We start from the raw sequence: 17,746 nt of genomic DNA, 5'->3' as shown, positions 1-17,746 counted from the left end.
AAATATTCCACCGAATTTCATCCCTTAAAATTATCATAAATTAAAATCAAATGGTTACTCATCGATTGAAATTAATATAAAATGTTTGTGATTTATTATATATGTGATATATTTCATCTCGATTGCCTTTATCAATTTCTCTCTGCCTTTTTTTTTACGTGTTTCCTACAAAAATTATATATGTTCTATTTGATTATGATTTATATGAAATATTTTGCACATTTTGTAATAGTTAATTAACGGACTTATGCATTGTTGTGTTTCAAATTTGGTATACCAAAGTCGAAATTACATTATAGTGCAGAGAATTTTATATATAATTTCATTTTAGTACAATTTTTTTTTTTTTTTGAGATTCATTGATACCATGCATCAGGAACGAGGAAATGTAAGATTTTTTTTAAAAAAAAATTTATATACTTAACCATATATACTTAATGTGCTTGTTTTCAACTAAATCAAAATATGTGAATCTTGTATAGATTATTTATTTTATAATAAATTATTGTTATTAATTTTAGTAATATATTAAGATTCATTTGTTATGATTTAATTGGATATAAGTATATTAAATATATAATGTTGAGTATATAAGTCTTGCCCATTTTTTAAAATTTAGTATGCGAAAATTAAATTAAATTATATTACAAGGAGTTATACATATTATTTCTCCATACCTTAACGAGGGTCTGGCACAACACCCCACAACAATGACCACAAAGTGATAACTCCACCACCTCACAAATATGTTAATTATCTACGAATTTGATATTTGTACGAAATAAATGAGTATAGTTATGCCAATGACTCTGCTGGAATCAATAAAATAGTATCGTACATTTAGTAGCTGTTGTATCATAATTAATTAGTGAACACGACGGAATAATCACTTTTTGATGATAAATAAATTAAAGTGGTGCATGCATATGTCATTAAAGCATGACCATTTATATTATATGATATTACGCGTGACAAATCATTGTTTAATAATGTGTGTATAAATACACATACATAGAACTTGGCAAAGCAAGTATATTTGAAGATTCACAAAAATGTCGCTTCCTCTTTCCTCAACCATTGCAAAGAAATTTCTGCTTGCAGCTATGGTGATTATGCTCTTCTTCTCATTTGGTGCGTCCAAAACTTTTTTATTATGTATAATAATTAATTATTATGTTTGATGGTTTTCTCCCCTTCTTTCCCTTATAAAATGAAAAGTATTATATAAAAATACTTAAGAGAATGAAACTTTCTGTTTTTCCAGTTTGCATTCATTATTAATTTGATCTTTCAAGTTTAATTTTTTTCAATTCTTTTGCCTGAATTTTTGTTAATTTAATCCTTTTTATTTTCTTAAATTGTCATATTAGTCCTTTAAATTTTAAAATGTAACTTGACTCTCAAAATCAATATAATATATAAAGCATATTAATAACTTGGCTTGCATGTATGGAGCTAAATAAGAATAAATTAGCCGCGAAATAAGTTATTTTTTATCTCGTTGTTGTATTTTGTCCTTTTATATTTTAAAATTTTGAGTTTATATTTTTATCTAAATAATTACACTTTTTCATTAATTTACATGGCTCTATTATTCATATCAAGAGATTTAAACAGTGTTATCTTTTCTTTATTGTTAAATCAATCACAAAGGCAAACTTAAAGAATTACATTGATAAAAATTAAATTTAAATGATCAAATCAATAATTAAGGTTAATTTAAGAGATTAAAAATTTTATTATCCCAAATATTTAATACTTAAACGGCGTCGTTGGAAAAGGTACATTCTCTGTCGTTTATATGTTATGAGCGAGAAATTAGTTTCAAAATTGGAAAGAACACACACATAAGATTTCTAGCTAGCAAATCCAATTGATTATGGTTATGATTATTGTTTTTATTCTTGGTAATTAATAAAATGAAAGTCTTATATATTTATATGTAAAAATATAATCAATCTACCCATATTATTATAATTTTAGTCCTAATCTAATTATTATTTTGGAAAAAAGAGAAAATTAGCCACTAAACTAGAGGTCCAAAGTGTTTGAAATCATAAACTCATTTATTATATATCATTCCCTTCAATTTTTAAAAATGATATAACTTGGCCTTGTTATTAACAAGATTTAACTTTGACTATTAGTTGATTAGAAGATAACAAAAATGATAAAAAATAGTGAAAGATTCAAAAATTATAGATAAGATAAGGATCCAAAAAATTATAGAAAAAGACATTCTCTATAATGTTTGAGATTCTTTTCTATCTTGTCAAAATTAACTTTTGTTAGTAATAGGGCTATATTGTATCGGTTTCAAAAGTAAAATGGAACATTGCATAATAAATAAGTTTAGGATCTCAAACGGTCTTTAATATCTAGTTTAAGGACTAATTTGCTCTTTTACCCTATCATTTTCAATTATTAAATTATTATTTTTTAAATTAAATTCTCTAGTACCCATTCTAGGTCTTCACTCTGTCTCTGGTTATAAGTATTACTTTTATTCTTGGCATAATAAAATGAAAGTATTATATATGATTATGTAAAAATGCAGGTGTGAGAGGACAGGAACCGCCACAATGCCCTGGAACATGCAAAGCCTTTCCAAACTGTGATGATTACTGCAAGCAACATGGCTATCCAAGTGGAAACTGTGTGCCTCCTCAGAATTACTTCTGTTGTTGTTCAAAACCTCAATAATTAATTATCTGACCTCATCAACTCAATTCACTGCCCATGTCTTCTCTTGATCATGATGATATCATCAATGTAATAAATAAATAAATTGTCATATTATAATGACAATAATGAATACTGAGTTGAGTTGATTCCCATTTCATCTCTTTCTCTTTTATACACACACCCTGCTTACTAGAATCAAGGAAGTGCGGTTAAATTATTAAATCCAGGAAAAACATAATTTTTAATCTCTATACTTTGCACGTGATTTGTTATTAGTCCTTACATTTTATTTTTAATGTTCTAAGTCTCTATAATTTTTTTCGTCTACACTATAGGTCCCTACAATTTCATAGGGTTTAAAATGGCATTAAATGTGTTAATTATGCTGATGTAGACAATAAAACTATTAATTATCTAGTGGTGTGTTAGTTAGTGGCTAATATATATTTTTTTCTAGGGAAAAAAAAGAAAGAAAAGCCGACAATGTGTATATTTTAATAATTATTATATATAAAAAAGTAAGATTTAAGGCTATGAAAAAAAATGTTATGTGTTCATTTTTAAGTTTGTTACAATTTTATATTTCAGGGTGCCTTTCCTATGATTTTATGTTCTAAAGTAAGATTTGGGGTTAGATTCATGATAGTTTATTGTTTTTTAATGTATATAAAATATATTATTCAAATTTGGAGTTAGGACAAATTTTTTTCATTTTTTGATTATTAAAAAAAATACTCCCTCAAGTCCCATTTACAGGACATATTTTAGAAAAAAAATTTAGTTCAAAATATAAGACACTTTGTAGTAATTAAAATATTTTTTTAATTTTATTCTTTATTGATTAACGTGAAGGTATTTAATATAGTTGTATCATTATTTGAAGTCAATGATAAAAATTAAAATACATATTAGTTTTTTATTATATTAAGAAAAAAATCAACTTTTCTTAAAATGCATGAAACAGTTAAAAGTATTTTATAATAAAGATCGAAGAGAACATACATAAGCTTTTCTTTCTTTTTTTCCTAAAAAAATACGCATCAACCACTAATTGACACGTCATCATATAATTAACGGTGTTATTGTCTACATCAACATAATTAACACCATTAATGTCACGTCAATATCCCTCTGAAAATGTAAGGACCTAAACTGCAGACGGAGAAAACTATAGAGACCTAGAATACCAAAAATAAAATGTAGGAACTAGTAGCAAATCGCTTGCAAAATGTAGAGACTAAAAGTTATGTTATTTCTTAAATTCATCTTAAAATTTAAAAAATATTCTAAATTTATGTCTATTAAAGAGAGTAAAATATAACATTCAAGGGGCCATGTAGAAATATTAAATTAAATTTAAATTTTCATTTTAGTACTTTGCTAGGAGAAAAATTTGAAAATATTAATTAATAATTCTCTATATGACTTATATTAAATACTAAATATTTTTCTCAAGGTACTCTATAATAGGGATAGGAAGAAGTATACATATATATATATATATATCTCTATATGTGTGTATTCATCCTTAAAATTGGGTTAGGTGTTTCAAGTTTCAATAAATTTTTTTATAAAATTATCATGACTCAAATTCAAGCTTATTAATTAATCTCGCACAACTTTTTATTAGTTGAGTTATACTAATTGGTCAACACTTGATTCCTCAAGTAAGGTATTATTGGATTCTGTTATATTGTGAATTAAGAGAAAAAAACCTTTCCTCAAATTAATTAATTAATTAAGAATTTTTTGTTTTTCATTGGTTTGTGAACACTAAACCTAAAGAAATAAATATCAGTGTTAAAAAAAGGTTAATGAGCAAATAGGATTCTAAACTATTACTCGAAAATCGCTCTGGACTTTGAACTCTTAAAATATAAAAAATAAACCCTAAACTTTTAAATTCATAGCAAAATAAATTTTGATCATTAACTTTTTAACGCCATTACTATTCACACAGGTACTGTAACAATCAGGGTTAAATTCGTAGGAAAATAAACCTTGAATAGTACCTACGTGAACAGTAATAGTGTTAAAAAGTTAATGATTAGGGTTTATTTTGCTATGAATTTAAAAGTTTAAGGTTTATTTTTCATATTTTAAGAGTTCAGGATCCAAGGTGATTTTTAAGCAAGAGTTTATGATCCTATTTACTTATTAACTCATAAAAAAATCTGCTGCCTAATCAAGCCATTAAAGGATAAAGCTTTATGGTATTAAATTTCAATAACTATCTCAATCATTGAGAATGATTAGATGATGACCACGGTGGATATAGTAGCATTTAACTGATTCAATTCCTATCATTAAATAATGAAAAATTCTAGGACATTCAATGTCACCGTCTGAGGTTATTGTTACATGTCTTGCAAGCTAATTTATCCTTGGAAAATTGGAATTCGGACCGTTATTACAACAATTTTTTTTTTCAAAAGTATATTAAAATTTGTAAAAAATACTATAATAAATATATAATTCTTACGTCTATTTATATAGTTTCATAATTGAATTATATTTATGTCAAAATATTATTAAATAAATATATAGTTAATTAATATATTTTAATTTAAGAAAATTATAACACAAATATAAATATAAAATAAATATAAAACACGTTCCTCAGCTTCAAATGTTATTATTTAAAATGCGTCATGAATATAAATTCAAAGAGAGGGAGCCTATAGTACTTATAAATTCAACTTAAATTTGAAAGCTTTTGATATGGAACATGTGATAATGTCCTACCCATTCTCGATAATGTTATTATATTTCACTTGATCTCCTATTAATTAAGAGGTAGAATATGTTGATGCCACTCATTGAAAGTGGCCATCAGTGTCAGTTTTACTTCATGATACTTTACTTCATTTCCTATCAATCAAAATCTAAAATCCTTTATAGATAACTCTTTTTATGACACTAATTTTTCAATAAAAACACTAGAATATTAATCATAAATTTAAAGAAAAAGCTCGTTATAAAAGAATAGTTTGTTAGATCAAACAATCACTCATATTTATAAAATCTTACTCAACAAAATGCGCCAAAGAACTATCATAACAGGGGTGTTCTCACCGTGGAAATTCTTGCAGTTATATTTCAGCCAGACCTAAAACGACGGGTCGTTGGCCTTGGCCACTGGAAACTCTGTATTGACTATTTGACTTGTTAAACGGCGATACATGGCTCATCAGATTTCATTCCAATCCATTCAATCCAACTAAATAGCAGCGGCAGTTCCACTAGCGTACTGCATTGACTGACTGATCCTCGACAACGAGCTTCTTCTTCCTCTTCTTCACTCACTCTCTTCTCCTCTTCGTGTTGCTGATGTCATCTAATTTGACTGGGCAAATCGTATTTCCTCCCGATGTTCATAGTCACAGAGTGTGGGAGGATCCATCGTTCATCAAGTGGAGAAAAAGAGAACCCCACGTTACTTTGCATTGCCATGATTCAGTTGAAGGTGAGGCTCGATGGCGAACTCTTATATCTTGGGATTTACAGTAATAGCTTAAATGCCGTCGAAAAGCTCTGGCCTTTCATTTGGTTTTGCTGAAATTCTTGGTAGTTTGAGGTTTGAAAATTGATGACTGTGCCCTCATCACCGGATTGTTCATTATTACTGATCAGGGAAAATGATGAACAATTTGGATGGAAAAGGATAAGATTTTCACATATTTCATCTGGAATTTTGATTGACTTGTTTTTAGCAATTCATAGAGAAATGAATCAATGATAATCTTTGGACGTATTAGTGAAATTATCTGTTTGGAATTGTAGTGACAATGCAATAATTTTCACTGTTGAAATAACCAAATAGACATAAATAGCCTCCCATGCTGATTTAGCATGTGAAGCGTTGGTTGTTTGACAATTTGTTCCGAACTTGGTGTAAAGATGCAGTTTTTAATTTCCTTGCTTTGAACTAGCGTGGAGTTAAGTATTCTGTTAATTATTGTTCTTTGCATCCTTTGAATCGAAGATAGCGTGGCGTTGTGCACTCTTATATCTCCCATGCACCCACTACCCCAAAACAAGAGTTACTAAGGGCAAGTTGGTTTAATTTATGTCATGGGGGTATAGATTATGGATTTATGAGACATATAATGAATAAAGTATGTGAAATTAGTTTGAGAATTTTAACTCTTGAGACTTTTGTAATATTTTTAATGTAAAGAATACTATTACTTTTCAATTTGTTTATACTGCATCTCATTGGATCTTAATTTTTTTTTTTTTGTGGTTTTCTGACGTTCTTTGATATGATTAGGATCACTGAGGTGCTGGTATGATCGCAGCAAAGTAGATTTCCTCGTTTCCAAGTCAGCTACTTGGAATGATGATGCTGTTCTTGGAGCTCTTGATTGTGCTGCATTTTGGGTCAAAGACTTACCCTTTGTTAAGTCCTTGTCTGGATACTGGAAATTTTTCTTGGCCGCAAGCCCTACTAGCGTCCCCATAAAATTTTATGAAAGTGAATTCCAGGACTCAGAGTGGAACACTTTGCCTGGTTAGTTTTTATGTCAGTGCCTATATACTTTATAATCACATTCTTTTATGCAGTTTCTCCCTCATTCCTATTTCCTATGTCACGTATGAACTTCCACAGAATTAAGCAAGTCTTTTATTTTGTTATAAAGGGCATCACATCATCATGGAAACTATTTTCTTATCATACTAAGAATCATATCAACTTTCTTTACTTGTAAGTTGACAAAAGAAGTACAGTAAATAAGGACAATGAAATTTGTCTTGAGGGATGTAGCAAACAAATAATGGTATTACCACTCTAGGGCATTATAATATTGCTGTGTTGGTGCCTCATTTTGGTTCTAATTGGCTGTGTGGGATTCTGAATTTGGTTAGTGAATTCACTTTATTTCATAAGAGAGATAGCAATTCCCTTTTTAAATTCATCATCACTTGATATGTTTTTTTATAATCACAAGGGCTAATCTTTCCTCTGTCTTTGGGTTCTTTTCTCTAAATTGGACAGTTCCTTCAAATTGGCAGCTACATGGGTTTGACCGCCCTATATATACAAATACAGACTATCCATTTCCAATGGATCCTCCTTTTGTTCCCACAGAGAATCCTACAGGCTGCTACAGGATTGAATTCCACATTCCTAAAGAGTGGGAGGGTATGTTCTGGTCAATTTTCTTGGAATGTTATCATATTGTCTCTGTATTTTTGGTTGATTGACATAAACTTTAGAGGGATTTGATTTGATAAGTCCCTTGTTCCTGTCCTTTTTCTTCAAAAAAATAAATAAATAAATTAGTTATGGTGTCTATTAGTTATTACTTGCAATTTCTTATTGTGTGAATAATGTGAAGTTTCCTCTGTTTTTTTATATCATTAGTTGCATTGACTTTTTGCATGGTCTGAAAAGATAGCTTGACTTGATGTTTTGCAAAAATCCTATTGTTTTGTTATCCTTATTTACTTAAGTCACTATCTATTCATTTCTTTTTTTTTTTTTTTACTATTGCATTTAACTTTTAAAACTACTCAAAATGCATTTTTTATTGACTTTTGACAGGTAAAAGAATTTTATTGCACTTTGAAGGTGTTGATTCTGCTTTTTGTGCTTGGATAAATGGGTCCCCTGTGGGATATAGGTATTCAATGACACTTATTTGAAGATTTTATGCATTCTTACTTTCATATGGAGGCTTGCATCCTGTGCATTTTACATTGGCACAAAAGAACATTTTCCTCTCTTTAAAGATGCAATAAATGCCAGCGCATTCCAGTCAGTTTCTTAAAGCACCTGTTGCTGTAAACTTGAATTAGATGACCTTCCATTTACAATGAAGAGAGGAAAATGTTTTCACTTTCATACCATTGTGCTCGATATTCTTAATGGAAACTTTAATCCAGTAGTTTATTTCATGAGAAATGAAGTTAAGAAGTGTGAGGTTACTTTAAACTTACAGAAGAATCAATGAATCCTAACCTTTAAGTGTTGCCAATGGTAATAATTTTTCTAAACACTGTCGGACTTCCCAATCTTTTGTGAACAAAATGGGGAAAAAACTTTATCTGCTGCATCTATGACTGGAGGTTCTCTTTTTTCCCCATAAAAAGAAGATATTGCAATAGAAAGGGGATAAGGTACAAAATGTTGAGGATAAGAATTCCTCAAATCAGAAAATACAAAAGTACAAAAGCAAAACAAAGTAACATAAACCCCAAGAAGCTAATTCGTGTACCTGAATTCTTTGTTCATCAGAAATAGAGTTTCACTTGAATAAACCATGGACTGAGCACCAAAGAGGAGCCGTACAAAGGTTCATTAATTGTATAATCGGTTGTTGTTGACAAACAATTCGGAATATCTCTGGGCATAATAATAGGGCATGGGGCATCTAAAAATAAAAGGGGCATGTCCTTTTGTTATAACGTTATTATAGATTATTATATGAAGTAAAGAGATTTTATGGATGAAGCTTTTGACATTTATCAACTTTTGGATGCATCCATTAAAAAAATGCTTAAATGTTTTGCAACGACAGTCAGGACAGCAGGCTTCCTGCTGAATTTGAAATCACTGATTTTTGTCATCCATGCGGTTCAAACCTTGAGAATGTTCTAGCTGTTCAAGTGTTTAGATGGAGTGATGGCTCTTATCTTGAAGATCAGGACCATTGGTGGTTATCTGGTATCCACCGTGATGTGCTTCTTCTGGCAAAGCCCAAGGTCTATTTTTCTCTGTAACTTCTTGCTTACCTTACCATCATTGTGTTTCAATGTAAGGGCATTTTTGCTCATTGGAATTCTGAAAATGCATAAGCAGGGAAAAATTATGATTCACACAGTTCATGTGCTGAAGGAGCAATTTATTCAAATCATATCATATGGAAGGACAAATAAAAGTTTTTTTTTTTTTAAATCTTCAACACAAAAAGACAAAAAAGATCAGAAACCTTATATTCATGTGGTACTTATTTTTCCCCCAAGGACTGATGAAATTTTAAATTAGACTGTTAGAAAAGAATCACTCACTGCTGACTCACTGATATACACTTCATTTATAGTTTGCATGTTTTTGACCTGCTCCAAAAGTCTGAAAGTATTTATATGTATCATCTGATTTAAATGTTTGTTTTGAGCAAGCAGAAAGTTCAATTTGTCCTGCATTTGCCTATTTGTGCTGGTTGATGCTGATATGCATCAATTTATTTGATGTGTAGGTATTTATTGCAGACTATTTTTTCAAATCAAACCTTGCTGAAGATTTTTCTTATGCAGAGATACTGGTAAGCATCTATTTGTGGTGACGTTAACCTCATAAAATGCACACATATTTACATATAGTACTACCTGTTGAGCAGATGTTGCCATACTTTAATTGTTGAAATATCTGTGATCTATACTTTTCTGATGTTATAAAATTCATTGTTTTTTCTCTGCACGTGAATTGACTAATATGATTTTACACTATTATATTTTATCTTTACTTTGTTCAATCCATCCTGATTGTCTCATAGGTGCCTTGATATTATTTGAAAAATAGGTTATTTATGTTGAAATTTTGTTATCTTTGAGACACCTTATATGCCAATGTGCATATTATCCAGGTTGAAGTTAAGTTAGACAACTCCCAAGAGGCATCAAAAGAAAGTGTTCTTGCAAATTATACCATAGAGGGAGCACTCTATGATTCTGGAAACTGGTCTGTCTCTGATGCATACCGGATCTACTTTCATCTCATGTAGCAGACGTAAAGCTCCAGCCTTCAGGCACAGCTTTAGGATTTCATGGTTTTGTGCTTGTGGGGAAAATTCAATCACCAAAGCTTTGGTCTGCTGAGCAAGTGAGAAATTATAATGATTTAGGTTTTCTACATGGTTGGATCTTGGATGAAAATAGTTTTTTTTTTTTTTGCCAAAAACTTTGATCTGAACTTTCAAGTATTAGTTATTGATTTTTAAAAGGTCCTGCCAATGCCATTACTATCTTTGACTTAATTGGCTAAGAATGGATTAAAGTCCCAAACAATGATGATGCTTTCTCTGCTACTAATATCCTACAGATGTCTGAGTTGCTTGCCATCACTCATTCAATTATTGACAAGTAGTCTTTGGGTTGACTATGCATTTTCTTACAGCCTCACCTCTATACCCTAGTTGTTGTCCTCAAAGATCAATCTGGCCATCTTGTTGATTGTGAATCATGTCCGGTAGGTTTTAGAAAAGTATCTAAAGCCCGCAAACAGATGCTTGTTAATGGGCATGCTGTCATAATAAGAGGGGTGAACAGGCATGAACATCATCCACGTGTGGGGAAGACAAACATAGAATCCTGCATGGTCAAGGTATTGTGTTTCTTTTTCCCCCCATGTTATAGTTTCTTTGACATCCATTTTATCTCAAGTAAATGATTTTAGAAACTAATGATGGCTGTGCTTGCAGGATTTAGTCTTCATGAAGCAAAACAATGTTAATGCTGTGAGAAATAGCCATTATCCCCAACATCCTCGTTGGTATGAGCTATGTGATCTGTTTGGCATGTATATGATAGATGAAGCCAACATCGAGACACATGGTTTTGACTATTCTCAACATCTCAAGCACCCTACTTTGGAACCAAGTTGGGCAAATGCAATGTTGGATCGAGTGATTGGCATGGTTGAGAGAGACAAAAACCATGCATGCATTATTTCTTGGTCTTTAGGGAATGAATCTGGATATGGACCAAATCATTCTGCTTTAGCTGGTACTAGACTTGAGTTAGGTTATGCTAATTAGGATATCTGAATTATCTCATTTGTTTAGGATGCTTTTCAAAGTGAATGAAATTTTTCTAAAGCATTGAAGGTAAATCTTCCAATGAATTGGTTCCAGAGAATTGCCTTTTTTCTTAATGAAAGTTGGTAAAGCATACTCAAACACTATTTTTCTAGTTTTACTGATACCACTCATGTGAGACAGCATTGACAATCAAATCAATTTTGTTGGCAATCAAGATTGTAAAACATGAAAGACTTAGAGTAATTCAAGGGGGGTAAAAATGAGGTGAAATTGAAATTATCATCAGTAGAAGTCTCTCAAAATTTTGGACTTTGCATCCTGAACTGAATGGGATATGGGGAAGGGGCCAGTGAATGATTACTTGCTGAAGAAGATACACTAAATGTATAAAGACTGAAGGTATAATTCAATACATTTATACATTTTTATGTAATTTAAAATCTATAGGAAGTTACACTATATAAAAGTCATGAGTAGTGTGATTCACTTTAGATTCTGTGCACAGCACATAAGCACAATCTAGACGGATTTATATTCTAATGAGAACCTTCTTAGGAAAGTTTCCTCTATCAAATCTTATCCACTTTTTTCTTTCACTCCTCTCTCTCTTCCCCTAATTTGTTTGTTTAATCTTGTGCCTATTCTGTCATTAATTTGAATGTGAATACTTTCATCAGGTTGGGTTCGAGGAAGAGATTCTACAAGATTATTACACTATGAGGGCGGTGGATCTAGAACGTCAAGTACAGATATAGTGTGCCCCATGTATATGCGTGTTTGGGACATTGTCAAAATTGCCAATGATCCAACTGAAATCCGTCCTCTAATACTATGCGAGTATGTTTTTTTTTTTTTTTTGGCTAAAATGACCCTACTATATTGAGTTTGATGTCGATAACTATGATGGCCCCCTCCAAGTGTCTCCTATTCCCAGTAATGATTATGGCCTTTTGATGTCTATAATGCATAAATAACAGGTATTCTCATGCAATGGGAAACAGTAATGGAAATATACATTCCTATTGGGAAGCAATTGACAGCACTTTTGGACTTCAAGGGGGCTTTATTTGGGATTGGGTTGATCAGGTGAGTGTTCCCAGAGTTTACAGAAAATTGATAACTCACCAAGATCATGTCCGAGAACAAAACACTTCACTCTGGAACTTGAATATTGGCACTGGCAGATTTTGTTTTCTTTTTTTTGTTTTTTTCGGTACAAATGCTGGTTGTTTAGACATCACAAAATCATTGCAGTAGTTCACCTACTCTTATTAACAATCAAGTGGGATGCTTGGGCCAAATGTTCCAAAAAGCTATGCTATGCAGTTGGCAATGCATCAATGCATTTGTGAAGCTGTTGGTGTTTCACAATGCACAAAATTATTCAATTCTTAAAGAGGAAGATGAGGGGAACCTTTTTAACTTCATAATTGACTTTCCTTGAATTATTATTGTAGCCTCATTGCATTTATGTACATAATATACTTGTTCCTTATTCCTTGCAGTCAATAAATAAGGAATTATGACTTAATTATAGTTTCCATGTTTAACAAGACATTTTGACCATTGAATTATCTTAGGGAGAATTATATTGAAATCCCACATAAGAAAATTAATTACTGCAAGATTTATTGATAACTGAACTAAACTGTATTAACAATACAACTAGTTGCCAATGCAGTTTAGTTCAGTTGTCAATGAACCTTGTAGTAATTAATTTTTCTGTCTGGGACCTGGTTGTAATTCTCCCATTATCTTATTGGTATCTATTACTCCTAGATGCGTCATTACATAGCTCTTTTTGAAATAGATTTTTTTTTTAATTTTTTTCTCTTGTGCTGGATGTCAAATTTGACTAAAATCGTCCCATTTAATTGTCTTGTTGAATTCCTCAACGTATGGCTTGAGCATGCTAATTGGATGTGTGATGACTTATTTATTTATTTATTTATTTTTTGTCAAAAAGGGGATGACTGTTTGATGCCTAATTTACATTTATAGTATATGATTTTCATGGTCTCTTTATTAACATTTTTATTCATGAAATTATGGAGAGAATATATATATATATATATTGTATCCTAGTCAGACCTTTCAATTGGCTTTACAAATGGAAGTTACGAGGTTGAAAAGGTACAATTCTCTACATTAGGAAATCATCTTAAAAGATTGAAAGAATTTTCTCTTTGCTCATAGGGCCTATTGAAAGAAGGACTAGATGGTAGAAACCATTGGGCATATGGAGGTGACTTCGGGGATGTTCCCAATGACTTAAATTTTTGTCTAAATGGCCTCACATGGCCTGATAGAACTCCTCATCCTGCATTACACGGTGAGCTGATATAATATGTCATTCTTGCACTCCATCTTGTATTTCAATGCTTACTCATTTGTACCACAATTCATGGCTTTGATTATTTCAGAAGTCAGTACTTATACCAGCCAATAAAGGTGACACTACGTGAAGGAAAATTAGAGGTACTCATGTTTCATGGAGACTTTCATTTGCCCGGGTTAGAGTTGTTCTCGATGTCTTACTTGAATTTTGTCCTGTAGATCACAAATGCTCATTTTTTTGAAACGACACAAGGATTGGAGTTCAGCTGGAGTACCCATGCAGATGGATGCAACCTTGGGTCAGGAATTTTGAGTCTTGCCCCTATAAAGCCCCAGAGTAGCTATGCTATAGATTTTCAGTCAGGTCCATGGTATTCTCTATGGTTTTCGTCTGTTGCAGAAGAAATATTTCTGACGATAGATGCTAAGCTTTTGAACTCCACCCGTTGGGTTGAAGCTGGTCATATCATTTCATCTACGCAAGTTCATCTGCCTGCCAGGAGAGAAATTGCTCCTCATGTAATTTTTAACTTTCACATTAACTCGAATTGGAGATTATGCCCATAGGCCTAGTAATTCAATGCATTGGTTAATTTTGGTATTTGCCATTTCATGGCTGAATATTTTGTCCAGGCCATCAATATTGGCAGTGACGCTCTACAGACTGCTACTCAAGGAGATATCATCAAAGTTAGCCATCAAGATATATGGGACATAACCTTCAACACCAAAACAGGCACAGTTGAAAGCTGGAAGGTAATAGCAATTTGAGAAAATAGAATTACTTATTTTATTACTTTTATGATGCAACTTTCAATTGGTATTGAGGTTCATTATTGAATTGGCATAATGAAGATTTGTGGAGTTAACATTAAAGGTGTTTTCTATGGACGTATTTTCCTATAGTATTATCTTCTGTAAGGATTATTATTTGTATTTGAGTTTGCTAATGATTTCTTTTTCTGTTTAGGTTATCTAATTATCTGCTAATTAGTTGTATACATTCCAGTTATACATTTATACGTTTATAGTATTTCATATAGAATGTTTGCACAACTTGCACCCAAGGAATGGGAAATCTCACTATTTTTAATATGATTAAAATACAAATGTCTAAATTCTGATAAAAAAAAAATTCTCATGTAGTTAGAACTTTCTTTAGATCCTAACTGATTTCCGAGTGAGTTGTAAGTTGGCTCATGTTTCAAATCTAGTTAGAAGATGTAATCATATTCTTTTCCTTGTTTGAGGTAGAATTAATGTAAGATATATTTTTTTTTTTCTAATACTTCTACTTTCCAATTGGAAAATTTTCTTTGCTTCAATTTTGGTTTATACTTATTGCTCAGGCTTCTTTCGGGGGACTTCCTTGTCCTTGTCAGATATGCAGGGAGATTGGATAGCTTATCTCTGTTTTAGAATGATGTTTAAATTCATAATTGCGTTGATTCAAGAGGATTCTTGATCCTCCTTTTCTATATTCTTCTCACTTCAAAACATCCTTCACCGTTTTTTTAAAAAACAATGGTTATTATTTTATTCAACAATAAGCCTTATCTCAGGAAGTCGGCTATATGGTTTTTTTTAAAACACTTAAACACAATTATCCTTGGGATGGCAACATGGCTCTATTCCCAGCTGCAACACCAAGCAACATTTTGTTGGGGAAAGCTTGCAGGTCAAATGCATGAAAAAAAATTTGGGAAAATAATTTCAAAACGGCCTGTCTTGAATTAAACAGTAACTTAAATTTTTCTGATAAGTGTAGCTGGTACGAGGTATTCCAAACAAGAGTTGCCAAGTAAACTTCACCAAGTAAAAAGTAAATATATTTTTCCTCATTAGAAACCTCAAATATATTTTCTTCTTGCATAATTTGGTGATAGAACGAGATGATGTCTGTTTTTTAATGTTTGTTTCAGTATTTATTTGAAGAACAGTGGTGTCTGTCATCATAGGAGTTCAAGTGATAATGGCATTTAATGGTTTCTCTTAAGTTGAGGAAATTATACAGGTCTCTCCTGTGGTCTGAACATATTCCACAAACCTATTTAATATTTAAAAAGCTACTTTAACGTCATATTATGTTACAAAAATTACGGTGGTCTGTGTCACTTGTTAAAATTGAGGGAGGCTTGTGTAATTTAGAAACTAGCTGAGGAGGCTCCATGTTCTAATCCAAGGGGTAATGTTTTATGAAAGAGCATAGGTCTTTGAATTTAAACCGAAGTGGATACTTGATACATCTGTACTTTTCTGTGTTTATTTTCAGTATCTAAACGTCACCAGTTAGTGAATTGTTTCTAGCAACACAACTTGACAATTCACTTTCAGAGTTTGGATGTCTATAACTGCCAGTAAATAGTTTCAACATATACCTATAGAATCAGCTTGTCCTCTTGAATTTGGGATCTTGAAATCCTTGTTTGATTTTAAATCCATTTTAATTGTTGAATAAAGGTTTTAATCTTATTCTGATGAATGCTAGGTTGGAGGAGTTCATCTGATGGGTAAAGGCATACTACCAAGTTTCTGGCGAGCTCCTACTGATAATGACAAAGGAGGAGGACCCCATAGTTATCTCTCCAGGTGGAAAGCTGCTCAACTTGACAGCCTCCACTTCATTACTGACAGTTGTACCATACAGAATACAACAAAGAACTTGGTTAAAATATTGGTGGTTTTTCACGGTGTTTCTGAGCACAATAAATCAAAGATTCTTGTTAAAATCAATATGGCCTATACCATTTATGCTTCTGGGGACATCACTGTAGAATGTGATGTGGAGCCAAATTCTGATCTTCCTCCGTTGCCGCGTGTGGGAATTGAGTTCAATTTGGAAAAAACATTGGATCAAGTAAGGTGGTATGGAAGGGTCCATTTGAGTGTTATCCAGATAGAAAGGCAGCTGCACATGTCGGGGTCTATGAGCAGAGTGTAAGTGACTTGCATGTTCCCTATATCGTCCCTGGGGAATGTTCAGGCAGGGCAGATGTTAGATGGGTGACATTCAGAAATAAAAATGGTTTTGGACTATATGCTTCAAGGTATGGTAGCTCTCCACCTATGCAAATGAGTGCAAGCTATTATAGCACTTCAGAGCTTTGCCGGGCCACACGCAATGAAGAGCTTGTTGAAGGAGATAACATTGAGGTAATTTGCTTGCAAATCATCTCTGCTTTTGTGATTACTAAAAATGGCTGAGGCAATTATTTCTTTTCCATTTGTAACTTGTGTCATCTACTCAATTTGTTCTATGATATTACAGGTTCATCTTGACCACAAGCACATGGGTTTGGGTGGAGATGATAGCTGGTCCCCTTGTGTGCACCACCAATATTTGGTTCCTGCCATACCATACTCCTTTTCTGTAAGGTTGTGTCCAGTAACTCCTTCCACTTCCGATCATGAGATTTACAAATGCCAACAAAACTCTTGAGGTGTTCTGATCGGGGAATAGTTTCTTGCTGGGGATCATAGCTAGAGAACTCTCTCAACAAGAAAAAAATCTCATGCATCTATTCTAGCTGGCGCCTTGATGCCTGTGAATAATCTTAATAGTTCTTTTTCTTTCTTGCTTTGGTTTGCGAATATTGTACATCTTGGTTAATAATGAGTGTGCTGTATTTGTGATAAGGTCATGTATTGTTTTTACATTCCTGTACTCATGATAATAATGATCCTAGCACACCCAAGTGAATCTATTTGAATGTAGTTCCAATCTACCCGAAAATGGTTTCTCTCAACAATGGATGTGACTATGTGGCCAAAAAAAAAAAAAAGGATATGAGTATCATACTTAATTGTGCTGCAATTTAAACTGGACTTTGCTGTTTGCCAAGACGTTTGGTAGATTGAAATGTCATTGTGATTCTTTAGGATACATGTGCCATGGTAAAGACAACACAATATTCAAGAATCAAATGTTTAGTATAGCAATCGGAAATGAAAGTTGCTCTTTT

The 17,746-nt window shown here is 32.1% G+C and overlaps 1 protein-coding gene across 1 annotated transcript; it reads left to right on the top strand.

Moving 5' to 3' along the window:
• Positions 1-5,888: 5,888 nt before the first annotated feature.
• Positions 5,889-17,517, top strand: LOC129315714 (uncharacterized). Its single transcript, XM_054959682.1, is given in 19 exon segments — positions 5,889-6,151; positions 6,959-7,198; positions 7,685-7,831; positions 8,234-8,312; positions 9,210-9,393; positions 9,888-9,953; positions 10,275-10,383; positions 10,386-10,510; positions 10,805-11,011; positions 11,109-11,412; positions 12,125-12,284; positions 12,425-12,533; positions 13,644-13,783; positions 13,874-13,925; positions 14,004-14,303; positions 14,418-14,540; positions 16,273-16,654; positions 16,657-16,937; positions 17,053-17,517. Coding segments are annotated over 19 exon segments (3,315 nt in total). The 5' UTR covers positions 5,889-6,015; the 3' UTR covers positions 17,224-17,517.
• Positions 17,518-17,746: the final 229 nt, after the last annotated feature.

Source organism: Prosopis cineraria, unplaced genomic scaffold, assembly GCF_029017545.1.
Source record: "Prosopis cineraria cultivar Desert tree isolate PC_DT_omini unplaced genomic scaffold, ASM2901754v1 PC7, whole genome shotgun sequence".
In the NCBI taxonomy this organism is placed as follows: domain Eukaryota; kingdom Viridiplantae; phylum Streptophyta; class Magnoliopsida; order Fabales; family Fabaceae; genus Prosopis; species Prosopis cineraria.
Note: the sequence above shows the minus strand (reverse complement) of the source record. Positions and strands in the feature narration are given on the sequence as shown.